This window comes from Saccoglossus kowalevskii, chromosome 3, assembly GCF_978046115.1.
Source record: "Saccoglossus kowalevskii chromosome 3, keSacKowa6.1, whole genome shotgun sequence".
NCBI classification, from domain to species: Eukaryota; Metazoa; Hemichordata; class Enteropneusta; family Harrimaniidae; genus Saccoglossus; species Saccoglossus kowalevskii.
In genome coordinates, this window is record NC_140643.1 from 33,868,134 (window position 1) to 33,885,034 (window position 16,901).

Here is a 16,901-nt window from a genome sequence, read left to right on the forward strand (position 1 = left end):
TCATGCACATAGTGCATCATTTGTCAAAGTGATAGTCTGAGATCTAGAATTTTTGGTTTGTTTTTTTGACAATTTTATTTTGGTGTTTGCTTGCCCTTACATGTACACACTTACAGTATTGGCCTTTTACAAACATTCCTGCAGGCTGTTTTAAGTGTTGAAAAAGATGAAGGTATCAGTTATCGCTGTGATAAGAAGTCAATCGTCAGGTTAGTTATTTTATATTATAATATATTTTTGTTAACCAATAATTTTCAGGGGTGTGAGAGAAAGACTTAAAAAAAAACATTTACATGTTCTGGAATTTTGTGATCTGATTCAAGATGGCTGAATTGTGGCCATTTCAGTTTTAACCTTGCATCTTGGTCATGTATGGATAAATTTCTTTCAAGATTGGTACACATATCGGACATTATAGGTCATTACTTTGTTCTGAAGATTAGTTTTAAAATGACTGACTGGTAGCCATGAACGCTGTTGCAGAGCCATATTTTGGACATGTGTGGACTGATGAAGGTCAAATTTCACTCAGACATTATTTCATTATGTACATGCATTTTTTGTTAGCATCCAATTGAAAATGACTGAATGTCATGCATTTTAAAGTTATACATCAGCTAGGCTCTTATTCAAAATAACTGACTGGTTTAGTTTTGTTTTCTATTGTACATACAACAAGATCTGTGCCATGTTAAAAATGTTTTTCTTTTTATTTGTCAAAGCTGAACATCTTTAAGAACAATTAAAGCTTAGTAGCCCATATTATCTTTGATATAATGTTCGTTTACATTATAGTTCCTGCAGATCTGTCTAGACCAATTAAAAGACAGAAATTCATAATAAAAATTATTTGGTATTGTGATTTCATAATAGAAATGTTTTTTTTATATTCATCTCTTATTTATCATAGATAACTTTATTCACATACATTGGCTGTATAATTATTGCAATATGACCAGTCAGTGCCATCATCATGCATAATCACATTGTTTCATAATCTACCTCTGTAGGCTTGTTAAGGTGTTGGTGCAAGAAGGGTTGATACGTCAGTTTACCACCATTGTAGCCAGTGATGATGGATCAGCCAGAAACAAAGTAATCAATGAATTTATCTTTCAATACCAAATTACTGTGTTGAAAATGTTTAAAAACTTTCATAATTAAATGTACAAATCATTTTACATGTGAGTGATCATATCTGAGGTTGGTTTGGAAATAGGACTGCTCAATGCAAATTTACTTAAGTCGCATGATTCATTTCAGCCAATGTAGTCTGTGTCGTGATCAGGAGATATTTGCTTGTGAATCAACTGATGAATAACAAAAGATAAATAATTTATTACAGGTAGATTTCATTACTGATATTAATATTCAGCCAAATGATGAACTGGTGAAAAGTGCTATAGCACAGGTTAAATTCCGAATGGAGAATGTTATTAGACATAAGCAGGAAAAAGCTGAAAAAAGAAAACAGCCAGTAAGATTGGTTTTATATTTTTATATTCATATTTGATCTTTCATTTAGTTAATGCTTAAGTTGTCAGTTTTTACAATGTTTTTCACATTACATTATAGAGTAAAGCCATTAAAGTTACTATATCATCGCCCAAAAAAAGTAAAAAAAGAAAATCTGATTCAAGTAACGATGATGATGAACGAGAAGTGTCAAAGACTTGTAAGGAGAGTCCAAGTACCGGTAAATTGAGCAGTGTTGGAAGTAATGGTGATGAAGACAAAAAAACAGAAGAGGGTGCAGTGAGGTTAGAGAGACTAAAAGGGACCCCAGTAAGTAAAAACTGAATAGTAACTAAACAGAAATATTATTTTACATGATGTTGATACATGAATATATATACAGCACAGGACTTGTAAAATAAACTAATTTGCTAAACTAACTAACAATAAAATCTACTGGTGGTAAAGCGGTGTTTTTAAATGATGGTACAATCTACTGGTGGTATGGGATTGTTTGTAAGTGATGGTAAAATCTACTGGTGGTATGGGATTGTTTGTAAGTGACGATAAAATCTACTGTTGGTATGGGATTGTTTGTAAGTGATGGGAAAATCTACTGGTGGTATAGGATTGTTTGTAAGTGATTGTAAAATCTACTGGTGGTATGGGATTGTTTTTAAGTGATGGTAAAATCTACAGGTGGTATGGTATTGTTTGTAAGTGATGGTAAAATCTACTGGTGGTATGGGATTGTTTGTAAGTGATGGTAAAATCTACTGGTGGTATGGGATAGTTTGTAAGTGATGGTAAAATCTACTGGTGGTATGGTATTGTTTGTAAGTGATGGTAAAATCTACTGTTGGTATTGGATTGATTGTTTGTAAGTGATGGTAAAATCTACTGGTGGTATGGGATTGTTTGTAAGTGATGGTAAAATCTACTGGTGGTATGGGATTGTTTGTAAGTGATGGTAAAATCTACTGTTGGTATGGGATTGTTTGTAAGTGATAGTAAAATCTACTGTTGGTATTGGATTGTTTGTAAGTGATGGTAAAATCTACTGGTGGTATGGGATTGTTTGTAAGTGATAGTAAAATCTACTGGTGGTATGGGATTGTTTGTAAGTGATGGTAAAATCTACTGGTGGTATGGGATTGTTTGTAAGTGATGGTAAAATCTACTGGTTGTATGGGATTGTTTGTAAGTGATAGTAAAATCTACTGTTGGTATGGGATAGTTTGTAAGTGATGGTAAAATCTACTGGTGGTATGGGATTGTTTGTAAGTGATGGTAAAATCTACTGGTGGTATGGTATTGTTTGTAAGTGATGGTAAAATCTACTGTTGGTATTGGATTGATTGTTTGTAAGTGATGGTAAAATCTACTGGTGGTATGGGATTGTTTGTAAGTGATGGTAAAATCTACTGGTGGTATGGGATTGTTTGTAAGTGACGATAAAATCTACTGTTGGTATGGGATTGTTTGTAAGTGATGGGAAAATCTACTGGTGGTATAGGATTGTTTGTAAGTGATTGTAAAATCTACTGGTGGTATGGGATTGTTTTTAAGTGATGGTAAAATCTACAGGTGGTATGGTATTGTTTGTAAGTGATGGTAAAATCTACTGGTGGTATGGGATTGTTTGTAAGTGATGGTAAAATCTACTGGTGGTATGGGATAGTTTGTAAGTGATGGTAAAATCTACTGGTGGTATGGTATTGTTTGTAAGTGATGGTAAAATCTACTGTTGGTATTGGATTGATTGTTTGTAAGTGATGGTAAAATCTACTGGTGGTATGGGATTGTTTGTAAGTGATGGTAAAATCTACTGGTGGTATGGGATTGTTTGTAAGTGATGGTAAAATCTACTGTTGGTATGGGATTGTTTGTAAGTGATAGTAAAATCTACTGTTGGTATTGGATTGTTTGTAAGTGATGGTAAAATCTACTGGTGGTATGGGATTGTTTGTAAGTGATAGTAAAATCTACTGGTGGTATGGGATTGTTTGTAAGTGATGGTAAAATCTACTGGTGGTATGGGATTGTTTGTAAGTGATGGTAAAATCTACTGGTTGTATGGGATTGTTTGTAAGTGATAGTAAAATCTACTGTTGGTATGGGATAGTTTGTAAGTGATGGTAAAATCTACTGGTGGTATGGGATTGTTTGTAAGTGATGGTAAAATCTACTGGTGGTATGGGATAGTTTGTAAGTGATAGTAAAATCTACTGGTGGTATGGTATTGTTTGTAAGTGATGGTAAAATCTACTGGTGGTATGGGATTGTTTGTAAGTGATGGTAAAATCTACTGTTGGTATTGGATTGTTTGTAAGTGATGGTAAAATCTACTGGTGGTATGGGATTGTTTGTAAGTGATGGTAAAATCTACTGGTGGTATGGGATTGTTTGTAAGTGATGGTAAAATCTACTGGTGGTATGGGATTGTTTGTAAGTGATGGTAAAATCTACTGGTGGTATACTATTGTTTGTATAAGTGATGGTAAAATCTACTGGTGGTATGGGATTTTTTGTAAGTGATAGTAAAATCTACTGGTGGTATGGGATTGTTTGTAAGTGATGGTAAAATCTACTGGTGGTATGGGATTGTTTGTAAGTGATGGTAAAATCTACTGTTGGTATGGGATTGTTTGTAAGTGATGGTAAAATCTACTGTTGGTATGGTATTGTTTGTAAGTGATGGTAAAATCTACTGGTGGTATGGTATTGTTTGTAAGTGATGGTAAAATCTACTGGTGGTATGGGATTGTTTGTTAGTGATGGTAAAATCTACTGGTGGTATGGTATTGTTTGTAAGCAATGGTAAAATCTACTGGTGGTATGGGATTGTTTGTAAGTGATGGGAAAATCTACTGGTGGTATGGTATTGTTTGTAAGTGATAGTAAAATCTACTGGTGGTATAGGATTGTTTGTAAGTGATGGTAAAATCTACTGTTGGTATGGGATTGTTTGTAAGTGATGGTAAAATCTACTGGTGGTATGGGATTGTTTGTAAGTGATAGTAAAATCTACTGGTGGTATGGGATTGTTTGTAAGTGATGGTAAAATCTACTGGTGGTATGGGATAGTTTGTAAGTGATGGTAAAATCTACTGGTGGTATGGGATTGTTTGTAAGTGATGGTAAAATCTACTGGTGGTATGGGATTGTTTGTAAGTGATGGTAAAATCTACTGGTGGTATGGGATTGTTTGTGAGTGATAGTAAAATCTACTGGTGGTATGGGATTGCTTATTAAGGGACGTTCAAATCTACTGACATTATAAAAATATAATTATCATTTTTTTTTATTTAAGGGAGTTATTGGATTGGAAGCAAGAAAATATGGATACCTCCCAAAAATGCCAAGATTGAAACTGATCCATAGTTATATTTGGTATCTAGTGTATGGTTACCGAGGGAAACCATTACAGGGACAAAGTGGTGGGATTGATATTAGGGGAAATGATGACAGTATAACAACAGAAAATGAAGGAGGATCTGAAAAAGAAACCAACAAAGGTGAACCATCTGTTACTGAAATAAATGATGAGAAAGAAAAAGTGTTGACATTTCCGTCAGAGCAAACTTCACTCAAAGATGAATCTGATGGAAAGGCAGATACATGTGTTGATAAAGAGACAATCTCCTTGAAATCTGCGACTACATCCGATGTGAATGCAGATGATGAAAAAGACACCAGTCAAGAAACTGATCAACAGCAAATGTTGGATCAAAGAAAGAAATTACTTCCTATTGTGTTCATGGAAGTGATAAATTGGCGTCGATTTTTGCCCTCATTACCGAGGTACAATGATTGTGGTGAAGGGTGGTGTCTTGTTAGTGATCTCATATTGAGAATGCCTTTATCAATATTTTGTGCTGTTGTACAGCTGTCATTTAAGGTAGGTCCTTGAATTTGGTCTTTTGGATTCTATGCAATCACAACTGTTTATGGTTCACTGATTGACAGATTTAAAGAATATACCTTATTTATCTTTAAACTTTTCACAATGAACTTTCTGTTATTTGAGTTTCAGCGTGTACAATTTTTATTTTTGGCAACTTGCTCTATGTGAATACAGATATGTTTCTCTAATCATAATGAGTAAAAATTTTAATGATACAGTGCAATTTTTTGGTTTGAAATAAACAATTATGGTGTATAAACTTGTATTCTGTTATTCCCATAATTACTCTTTTTGTTGCAGGTTGACAATATTGAAGATTATCTGAGCCATCCAATAAAGAAACATACATTACTTGCAGACCTCCCTAGAAAAATGCGCATTCAGTTGCTTCACCGTCGCAAATATATCTTTTCTTTTGATGAGAATTTAAAACGACTCTCTTCAATGGGTTTAGTTATATATGGTCCACAGAAGAGTGATACTAAAGATCAGGTTAGATTTGAAATTTTTAACATGTTGAAATATATTCTGATCTTGATGTCATTGAAATGTACTAATGTTTTGTTTTATTCTGTTCATTTCAGGTGTTCATATATGTGTGTCGGAATGCCACAGTTAATGACACTACCTCATGTACCCCTCACTATAACCATATCGGACAGGGACCGTTTGCCAGAAGAACTTACCACTTCAAAGATGAGAAAGACTTGGAAAAATACTGGTTTGATTTGCAGTGTGTCTGTCTTAGTACACCATTAGGTATGGTGACAAATAAATTTGGTCATTGGTAGCATGCAAGATTTTGTACCAAACCAAGTATATGTCATCTTTACCTAATTACTACCACTATTTTGATAATAGTTTAAAATGTTGTCATAGTGACCAAAGGAGTACTATTCAAATCTCAAGGGCTAAAAGTTCATTGATTATACCCATATTTGTTAGACAGTATAACTATTTTTGAAATAGTAGTAATTGGCTAGTGATGACATAAACTAGAAGAACTGCTTTACACCAGTTCTATACATTGTAGTTTATCATTGCTAAGAACATAAAATTGAAATCTTGTTATCTCCCAGGTGTGATTCGTACAGGAAGGAGACCTAAAAAGAATGATCAGAATTCAAATGGCAAGGAACTCACCAATGCTAAGATATTAATAAATACAATGAAACAATTAGTAGTATCGGTGGAGGATGTCAGTAAGCCACCCCTCCAAGATAATGGAACAATCCCTGGAGATGCCCAGGGTGCTGGTGGAATGGATTCTCTTCTCTATGCGTATGTAAAAACTTAAGAATTTCATAATCACAATATCACAGCATTTTGCTCCATGACTATGTGTTGTGTATTGAGTGGCTTATATTCAATATTTTAAGGCAGGAGGGTCATCATGATAATAACACGCCAAAAATGCAAAGACTCATGGGTAGACTCTTGTTTGTAAACAATGACACGCTATGGCCGCCTGACACATGCGTAGGTGACGTCTCTCTCCCGCTTTAACAATAATGTATTATGAAATACTGTAAAATACTTAAGTTTCACTTGTATTTTATTTTTGCTGAAGGAATGGTTGGGTGTCTTATATTTTACAGTCAACTCGTCAAAAATCAGTGAAAATAAACACCATACAAAAAGTTTTTTCAGTAAAAACTATACCAGCTAAAATAAATATTTCACAGTGATCATAATCTTTAGAGATTAAATTTCTTCACTTTTTTGTCTATACTGATTCAAATGCCAATTAATTATAATTAATTATAGAATATTCTAATTATAGAATATTCACATGTACAGTGCCAAAATATACAAAAATTGTTTCAATGGCTGATAATGTGTTGAACTTCAATAAAGTGAAGTTATTGCCCTTTTTCTTTTACCAACTGAAGACATCTGAAAAGGAACTGGCATTGGATCGTACCAAAAAGGGACAGACCTAAAAAAATAGGGTTCAAGTCAAGTGATCTGTCATTATCTAGCTCACCCACAAAAAAACCGATGGCAGATGTGTTAGAAGAAGGCGTGGCATCTACATCAGGTATTCCCAGGAATTATTTCATACAGAGAGTGACAATTGCATGCTGTGTATACATCATACTATAAAACATGTTATTTTAGCTAGCATGAAACCAAACTAGAAAGTTCTCTTATGATATTGTATCTTATATGGTGATGAGATTAGTATTTACTTTTGCACAGACTACATAAAAGCCTCACAAATTCTACAATTTTGTAATTTCTCTGATCATTTTGCAGGAGAATTGACTCCAGATGCTTTAATACTATTAGTAACTGAAACCAAACGAATACCACATAAGACAGTTACAGACACTGCCAAAAAGAGAAAGAGGCCTTCAGTTCCACCAAAACAGCCAACGCCTAGGAAGAAAAGAAAAATTGCAAAACCTGCCAAAAAAAGTACTGTAAAATGACTAATTTTCACTGGGTTTAAATTTCACTGATTTACCATTTCAGGCATATTCAGTGGGTTTTAAATTCACGGTTTCGTCATTTAGATAATGTGTTTTGTGCTAAATTTTACATATTCACTGTGTTTTAATTTAGCGCATTTTTTCAGTCAGCGAAATAAGCTAAATTAAAACCCAGTGAATAATTAACCCTTTTACAGTAAGTTAATATCAAACATTTCACTCAACTTGCTGCCATTTATTTCAAAGTTTATATTAGCATAAAATAAAACTTGATAAACTGTAATGCAAATATTGTGATTGAATTAGCAGTACATGGAAGAATTGGATCCTTTTTTTGTTAATTCTGATTCTGGTGAACAGTGCAAGCTATATGGTACATTGTGCGCGTGTTATGGTAATTATAAAATAGATAAATAAATAAAAAGTGCATAATTTTTTCATTAATTTTGTGGTTTGCTAGGGGGTCCTAAAGATGCTACAGATGTACTAGCCTTGGAGAAGATGACTAAACAAAGAGTTGGTTGGACTGCACATGAAGATAGTCTTGTAAGTGTTATCATTTCCCACATCCTTTCTAAGTAATAGTGAACTATCAAAAAGAATTTGGAAAAAAATAATTCCTTCACGTTTGAAAATTAAAATTTTTTCTCGGCAAAATCATGATTTTTCGTGTATATTTTGAAGTCAATTTACTTTTAAACACCTTGTATCTTGATTACTTTTGATATGCATTGTTAGCAATTGTTCTTGACTTTAGATACTTTTATGCAAAGTTGCATCAACTCTTCTGAACAAGAAGAAGAAAAACTTTGTCCCTTGGAGTGTTGTTAGAGATCTTTTGCATGATACATATGAAGTAAGTAATGTAATCAAAACTTGGATCATCTTTATTTTATATTGTATTGAGTCTTCTATGCCAATCGTCTATGGTTGTTATGTATGTGGTCATTTATATAACTTTTATATAACTACAGTGCTCCAAAGATAAGACATCTGCTGCTGTGAATCGAAGATCTAAATATATCCTGAATAATCCACAGACTGCACTGAATCTTAAGATTTGTCTTGCAGAAACCTATGAAGACAAGGTAAGAAACATTCTGATCTTGTGTATGGATATATTAGACCTGTACTAATCACATGGGGATATACTGGTCCTGATTAAATATAAAAATACTGATCTTAATCACATGTGGATATCTTGATCTTAATCACATGTGAATTTAATGATCTTGATCACATTTGGACTAAATGATCTTGATCACATGTGGACTCACTGATCTTCATCACATGTGGACTTAATGATCTTAATCATATGTGGATTTAATGATCTTGATCATATGTGGACTTAATGATCTCAATCACATGTGGATTTAATGATCTTGATCACATGTAGACTTAATGATCTTAATCACATGTGGATTTAATGATCTTAATCACATGTGGATTTAATGATCTTAATCACATGTGGATTTAATGATCTTAATCACATGTGGATTTAATGATCTTAATCACATGTAGACTTAATGATCTTAATCACATGTGGATTTAATGATCTTAATCACATGTGGCCTTAATGATCTTAATCACATGTGGATTTAATGATCTTAATCACATGTGGATTTAATGATCTTAATCACATGTAGACTTAATGATCTTAATCACATGTGGATTTAATGATCTTAATCACATGTGGATTTAATGATCTTAATCACATGTGGATTTAATGATCTTAATCACATGTAGACTTAATGATCTTAATCACATGTGGATTTAATGATCTTAATCACATGTGGCCTTAATGATCTTAATCACATGTGGATTTAATGATCTTAATCACATGTGGATTTAATGATCTTAATCACATGTAGACTTAATGATCTTAATCACATGTGGATTTAATGATCTTGATCATATGTTTACAATATGTTTACATTTTGTAGAAACTTTTGAAAGACATGAAAGTTAACTTAATTACTTTGATCCACAAGTATGTGCTGGAGATTTAATGATTTTAATCACATGTGGATTTAATGATCTTAATCACATGTGGATTTAATGATCTTAATCACATGTGGATTTAATGATCTTGATCACATTTGGACTTAATGATCTTGATCACATTTGAACTTAATGATCTTGATCACATTTGAACTTAATGATCTTGATCACATTTGAACTTAATGATCTTGATCACATTTGAACTTAATGATCTTGATCACATGTGGACTTAATGATCTTGAGCACGTGTGGACTTAATGATCTTGATCACGTGTGGACTTAATGATCTTGATCACATGTGGACTTAATGATCTTGATCATGTAGACTTAATGATCTTGATCACATGTGGCCTTAATGATCTTGATCACATGTGGACTTAATGATCTTAATCACATGTGGATTTAATGATCTTAATCACATGTGGATTTAATGATCTTAATCACATGTGGATTTAATGATCTTGATCACATGTAGACTTAATGATCTTGATCACATGTGGACTTAATGATCTTAATCACATGTGTATGATCTCGACATATGTTTACAAATCATTCTGTGTTAATTGTGTTTTTGTTTTTCCCATTTTGTAGAAACTTTTGAAAGACATCATGAAAGTTAAAGGAAATTACTTTGATCCACAAGTATGTGCTGAAGAATATGTGGCACTTGTTGCTAGTATGAAGGAAAAATTCAGGTAATGCTCAGTTAAAGCTACACATTAAAGTATATGCTGGGATTTGAATGTAATCTGTACTTTTTCTTTCCATTGAAATTAATATATTTGTTTTTATATTGGCGTAATAACTCTTATTGTTGTGTCCTCTAGTTCATTGCCAGCTAACCTGAAATTTGACCTTCCTGAGACTATAGATGAACTTTATAAACAATATAAACTACTTCCTGTTGGTCAGCAAATAAATTTTGATGATAAAGTTGTTGTGAGAACCAGAAGAGATATTGTCAAAGCACAGCTCACCAATCTAATACAGGTATATCACAAATACTAGTAAATAAAAATACCATTCAATAGTTGTTGCAGTATATAGCTCCCCTTCTATGATCATGATGTTGTGTATCAAGGTGTCTCATACACTGTTACTTATACATGTAATAGTAAACTGTTTTTCATTGCTATCAGTTTGTGATTCCTGATCCCTAGAAATCCCAAATGAAATCTTCATTAACACTCTATATTGATTTCCTTGATTTGTGAAATTTAAGTTGAATTTAAATTATATTCTCAACAATATCATTGATTTACCACTGTTTTCTTCGTATTGTAATATATATTGACCTTTGATTTTTACCCATTTGATCATTTTGTGATATTGTCTTTTTAGATTTCTCTACTAATGGATTCTAGTAAGTACAATTCCTACCAAGTATTCAAGATATATGAACAGTACTCCACTGACTTATTAGAATCTGCGTTCAACACACTGAGAAATAGAGGACTTGTTAACAGAAAAGTAAGTTTAATTAATCCCTCTGAATTTCACTGCTATTATACATGAGACATTCATAGTTGATGTTTAGCTGCTCCTTTTCATCAATTGGTTGAGAGACTAAGCTTCCTGTGCAACAAGATTTATATTGATATGAAATATAGATTCAAATTTCAAGAGTTGTGTATATTTTTAAATTGAATCAGATTATAAATTCAGTTTTAAATAATCTTTTTACTTGATTTTCATAGCGAGCAATTTCTGGTTGTAAAACGACTCGTCATGTGCCATTTGCTGCCATGTCTTACCAGTTATCTGCAGCTTACCAGAGATACTTTCTAAGTCTTATGCCTGCTAGTCTCTTTCTGGAAGTTAAAACTTTCCTACAAAAACTTGCCAAGTCTACATCAGGTAAGATAAGTTACAGACACATTATTATCAACTCAGAATTGTTCATTATGTTGTCCTGCTGCCAATTTACATGACATAGGCTGTCATCATAATAACCATAATCTTATTTTATATAATCACATTATTTGAGCTTGCTTTGATCACAAAAACAGCGAATGAAGCTGCAATTTGACAATAATTCCAACCTAATAATGCACTTCTGTAAACTAATGATGCCCTCATGAAAAACATCATTTGTTAATCTATAAAGTTTACCAATAAGTTTCCGTGTCAGAAGTAAAACAAACCAGTAGATGACTACATCATCATTACACTAATAATAATAATAATAATAATAATAATAATAACTTGATTGCATCCTTTGAAAAACAGAGTTGCTTATCAGTTAATAGCAATAAAGATTAGTTGTGATAACTACTACTACAAAAAGGAAAGAAAGTTGCTAAAGGGATAGCAAGTGTTACATATCAGATGGCATTTTCATTTCTTGATTGAAATGAGTTATGAATATAGTTGCCAATCTTTTTTTATTATACTTCATCTTTTGAAGTCATCAAAATGTCATAGAATTGGTATATTGAGTCATAATTTATTTTTAGATCCCAAGGAGCGATGGGTAGAATTCCCTAATGAAGCTTGTGGTGGAATAGTGTGTACTATGGCAACATTAATGACCATGAAAAAGGTAGGTATTCTATTTATGACTCAATAAGTAATTCTGGCTGTCCTAAGAGTTCACCAAGTACACTGACTACTGAATAATACAGGTTGAATGTAGCCATCCGAAGCCTGCATGGTAAGGTCCAGTGACCTGATGAGTGACAGCAGGGAAAGTTTGATTTCTGTGATATACTGTTTGCTCAACAGTGTAAAAAAAATCCATTCTACTCTCAAATTTCATGTGGAGGAAAAGGCATGTTGGTTCTGTGTATTATGTGTATAACAGCACAATTATTATGAAGTTATCACTGTATGACTGGTTATGAATAGTTGTATAATATTATCATTTCATAGGAAATGATGTTATCACTGTATGACTGGTTATGAATAGTTGTATAATATTATCATTTCATAAGAAATGAAGTTATCACTGTGTGACTGGTTATTAATAGTTGTATAATATTATCATTGCATAGAAAATGAAGTTATCACTGTATGACTGGTTATAAATAGTTATAATATTATCATTTCATAGGAGACAATTAATTGAGAGTTTATCTTTTCTAGATGTTCTTCGATGTGACTGTACCTGAACAGATAGTAGTTGTGGATAGCGACCTTATGGAGAACAAAGTTTTGAGTTCTAGTAAACAGACTTTGAGTAATGTCAGTTCAGATAGTGATGATGATGATGACGATGATGATGATGATGTTATTGCTCCTGTACCAATACTGCCATCACCTGTCAAGACCCACAAATCCACTGAAGTGGTGAACACAACTACTGTGCAATCTCAATCCATTTCAAAAGATAATTTGCAAGAGCCTATTGCTAGTACTTCTGGAATGCAACCTGCTCCATTGTTGAGCACATCGTCTGTCAATTCCGGACCAAAACCTGCTCCAGTGGCAAGCACATCGTCTGTCAATTCTGGAACACAACCTGCTCCAGTGGCAAGCACATCGACTGTCAATTCTGGAACACAATCTACTTCATTGCCAAGCACATCAACTGTCAATTCACAAAATCCTGCTTTTGATGTGACACCCAGACAAGCTTCAAGATCTAACTTACTGTTATACCGTGGACATTATGCTCCGGGAATTGTTAGTAAACGTAACCTGAACCCTCAGGACAACATTGTAGTCAATGCATGCACTATTTTGGTGACTCTAACATCAGGAAATGACGGTGTTCATACATGTATTAAGTGTGAGAATAAGGAACAAGAGCAATGTCTGGTGGATGAATCTGAAGAATCCTTGGATTGTGTAAAACAATTGATGTGTAAGTCCTTGAGTGACATGTGTAACAACAGTATTGTCCCCAGTGAGAAGCCACAATTAGATGATGTTGTGAATACATGTAAAGATCAAGGATACAGTGAACCTGTACTTAAAATGTTAGTGGAGATCTACAATGTTATTGAGAGTAAGAAGGAATTTGGAATTGCGACACGTGACATGTACCAGCATAGTGTGATCAGCAGGTATGGCATGTCCAGAGAGATAGTGGAGACGGTGATAAAACTACTACAAGATAAGTCACTGGTACGTTCAAATAATATATTATCCTACCTTCAAAACTATGAAGCAGTTTCAGCTGTATTTTTTTTTTTTTACTACCACTTTCATTTTTAGCTCCGCTGTCGACTTTGTCAAGTGGAGCTTATCATGTGAGTGATTGTCCATCGTCGTCCGTGTCAATTTTTTACTTTTTCGACTTCTTCTTGAAAAACAAAAGCCTGAATGCTTTGATACTTGGTGTATATGTACTTTGGGTAGACCTCTCTTAGATTTGTTCATTTCGTGATGATATCTTCAATTATCTAATTTTGATGAATATTATTGGTAAAAAGTGATATTTTTGAATTCTTGTTGAAAACAGCAAGTCCGATTGTTTTGATAATATACATATTGTTCATTTTCTAGTGATATCTTCAGTTCTTTAATTGAAATGTACATTTCTAACAGCCGACGTTCAAATTTCACACATGCATGCCCAAGCATCTCAATCCAATTAAAGATGGTTGATAGCCATTTAAAGCTTAAAATGCATCAAAATTGAGTGTCTTTGCCATCCTTGACCTTGATTCCTGTCATTTGGTTTTACAAACCAGATTCAAATTCAATGAATTGTTTCAGTTTTGTTAATACATGTATTGCAAATTTTCCCATTATTTGTTTCATGTAATTTTGCTTTACACAGAGAATACATATTAATTATAATTGAGTAAATTTTTGTACATTTAAATGACAGATAATTGAAGCTGGCATTTCCGTACCCACTTTAGTTTCTGTACACCATGCTTCCCCATGGATGATCCACTCACTGAAACTTAAAGACAATTCATCAATTCCAAGTGATCCAATTCATCCAATCCAATCAAAAAGTGATCCAGTTGATGCACCAACTGATACTCCAAGGAAAGGTAGAAGTAAAGAGAAGGAAACTACATCTGTAGAGACACCTACATCTTTTGAAGAGTGAGTTTGGATTACATTATATAATACAATATGTCATGTATTAACCTTTTCACCACCAGGCATTTCTCACCCAAATTTTTTCGCACTCTTATTCTTCAATATTTCAGGAAATGGAACCTAATGTTGGAAACAACAGACAAAATTTGAGTTCATTTTCAGTTTTTAATTAAAAAAAATTGGCTATTTTTGTCCCAATCTTCTGAAGGAAAGTACAGACTATGAACGGGACTATTTTGCGTATTTTTGATGAAAAGAGGGAACTGGTGGTGAAAAGGTCAACACTGGGAACTATTTTATTTTTGGCACTAGGATTTTTTTTGATTATTGTGCTTGATGAGTGATGAGTCAGTGACTTGGTGTAGTATTGGTACTGCAATGTATAAATGATCCTTGTTGTAGAGATGACTGGCATCTTAACAACAAACATTGTCTACTAGTAGAAATAATTCTGAGCAGTAAATTGAGCTTATCATTTTATATGAATGAACTGTTATGTTTTCCAGTACATGTAAAAGGGATTTTTTTCTAATAAATAAGTAAATAAGATCAGCTTATCGAGTGTAATACAGTTGTTGTATTCAGTGCCCTGATAGAAACATGACCCAATTCTCAGATAGACTGGTACAATAAACAACTTAGTTGATATGCTTGAAGTTTCCATATTGTAACATATTTTTTTTCCTATATAAGACATTGAAACCTGTTATGTGTTATTTACAGAGGAGTTTTTGAACCCGTGGAATTCTTATCCCACCCATGGCATACAGTAGAAGGTACAGCAAATGAGACATCATTGGCCAGCATGTTAAATGGTTTGATGATGACAATTATGAACTCACCAGGTTTAAGTGAAAAAAGTTTATTACATAGATACCAAGGTGTACTTTATCCAGTCTCTGTCAAACACTTGTTTAAGGTAAACTAATGTAAAACATAACATCTAGCTTATGCATGGACAATTTGTCAATGAATTTATCAGTGTTACAATCGTTCATCATCATGTTCATGTCCTATTGAAATTGTTCTGTATTCTCGTTAATCATCATCACACATAACTTGTGTTTGGGTTTTTTTGACATTTTTCGAACATGCCCTAGTTAAAAGTAGATATAAAGAGACATATGCCGGTCAATTTATTCTTTGTTTCATTGACCTGTGATCGACTTGTGGCCATTTTTGTCCCCAAAATCATGATTACTATAGTTTTAGCTGTGCCAAATTCAACATTTAAACATACCATCAACCAATTCTCAGGTATGCCTTTATAGCAGATTTCATTCAACTTTGATATTGACTTGCGGCCATTTTTTTTTCAAGTCTTCTCGCATTTACTGAAATACTTTTTACTGATTTTGTTTAAATTTAGTACATTGACAAGAGACTTAATTGGCTGCATGTTCTCTTTTACATATATTTAAAAAAAAATCCATTTAATTCTAAGGCAACTGTTTGACATATGATATCATATACATATTTTGTTGACCTTTAACAGATTTCTGTTATGGTGGTAAGTGGGTTGAAATACATTGGAGAATGCGACATTAGCATTTATCACTCTGCTCAATCATGCATCCCATCTCAAGTTGATCAATTATACTTCGATGAAAGTTGAAATGTGTTATAATTTACTCTTCAGATGTTAATTGATATGGGATGTATCACAAGATTGGCGAGAGTCAAAAGGAAGTGTTCTTTGTTTTCCAGTCCATGGCAGGCTACTCCAGGTATATATACATTTATCTCTTTTGCAAAACATACGGAATGTACATGTGCACATTTATTTTGTTTAACTATGCAATTTACTTATAGTTTAATATTTGTTACCTCCAATATAGATATTGGTGCTGAAGAAGATATATATTATGAGCCCACAGTTGATGGTGTATTGAGACTTGCTGCAGCTTTACATCAATAAGCCCATAGTTGACGGTGTATTAAAAATCTGTTATATTGTAAATTAATTTATATGTGTAATAAACAAATTGTGATTTCTTAAAACTTCAGTTTGTTATTTGTGACTCATCAACAAAGTCCAACCCTAGCAGTGATCAGTCGTTGCTAGGACTGTACTGTAATGCACAACCATTGTACCAAATTTG

The 16,901-nt window shown here is 33.2% G+C and overlaps 1 protein-coding gene across 1 annotated transcript in view; it reads left to right on the forward strand.

Moving 5' to 3' along the window:
- The window catches only part of LOC100378181 (general transcription factor 3C polypeptide 1-like), a 35,855-nt gene extending 19,055 nt beyond the window's left edge, over positions 1-16,800 (forward strand). Inside the window, exons 12-34 of the mRNA XM_085497096.1 lie at positions 145-209; positions 1,011-1,095; positions 1,346-1,477; positions 1,576-1,785; positions 4,769-5,356; positions 5,663-5,854; positions 5,947-6,121; positions 6,442-6,643; positions 7,255-7,403; positions 7,622-7,783; positions 8,258-8,343; positions 8,555-8,653; positions 8,772-8,885; positions 10,390-10,493; positions 10,626-10,788; positions 11,140-11,268; positions 11,496-11,655; positions 12,255-12,340; positions 12,883-13,866; positions 14,576-14,802; positions 15,523-15,718; positions 16,439-16,526; positions 16,638-16,800. Of these exons, the coding sequence (XP_085353222.1) occupies positions 145-209; positions 1,011-1,095; positions 1,346-1,477; positions 1,576-1,785; positions 4,769-5,356; positions 5,663-5,854; positions 5,947-6,121; positions 6,442-6,643; positions 7,255-7,403; positions 7,622-7,783; positions 8,258-8,343; positions 8,555-8,653; positions 8,772-8,885; positions 10,390-10,493; positions 10,626-10,788; positions 11,140-11,268; positions 11,496-11,655; positions 12,255-12,340; positions 12,883-13,866; positions 14,576-14,802; positions 15,523-15,718; positions 16,439-16,526; positions 16,638-16,717 (4,476 nt within the window). The 3' untranslated portion in view covers positions 16,718-16,800. The remainder of the gene's footprint in view (positions 1-144; positions 210-1,010; positions 1,096-1,345; positions 1,478-1,575; positions 1,786-4,768; positions 5,357-5,662; positions 5,855-5,946; positions 6,122-6,441; positions 6,644-7,254; positions 7,404-7,621; positions 7,784-8,257; positions 8,344-8,554; positions 8,654-8,771; positions 8,886-10,389; positions 10,494-10,625; positions 10,789-11,139; positions 11,269-11,495; positions 11,656-12,254; positions 12,341-12,882; positions 13,867-14,575; positions 14,803-15,522; positions 15,719-16,438; positions 16,527-16,637) is intronic.
- The last annotated feature ends 101 nt before the right edge of the window (positions 16,801-16,901 follow it).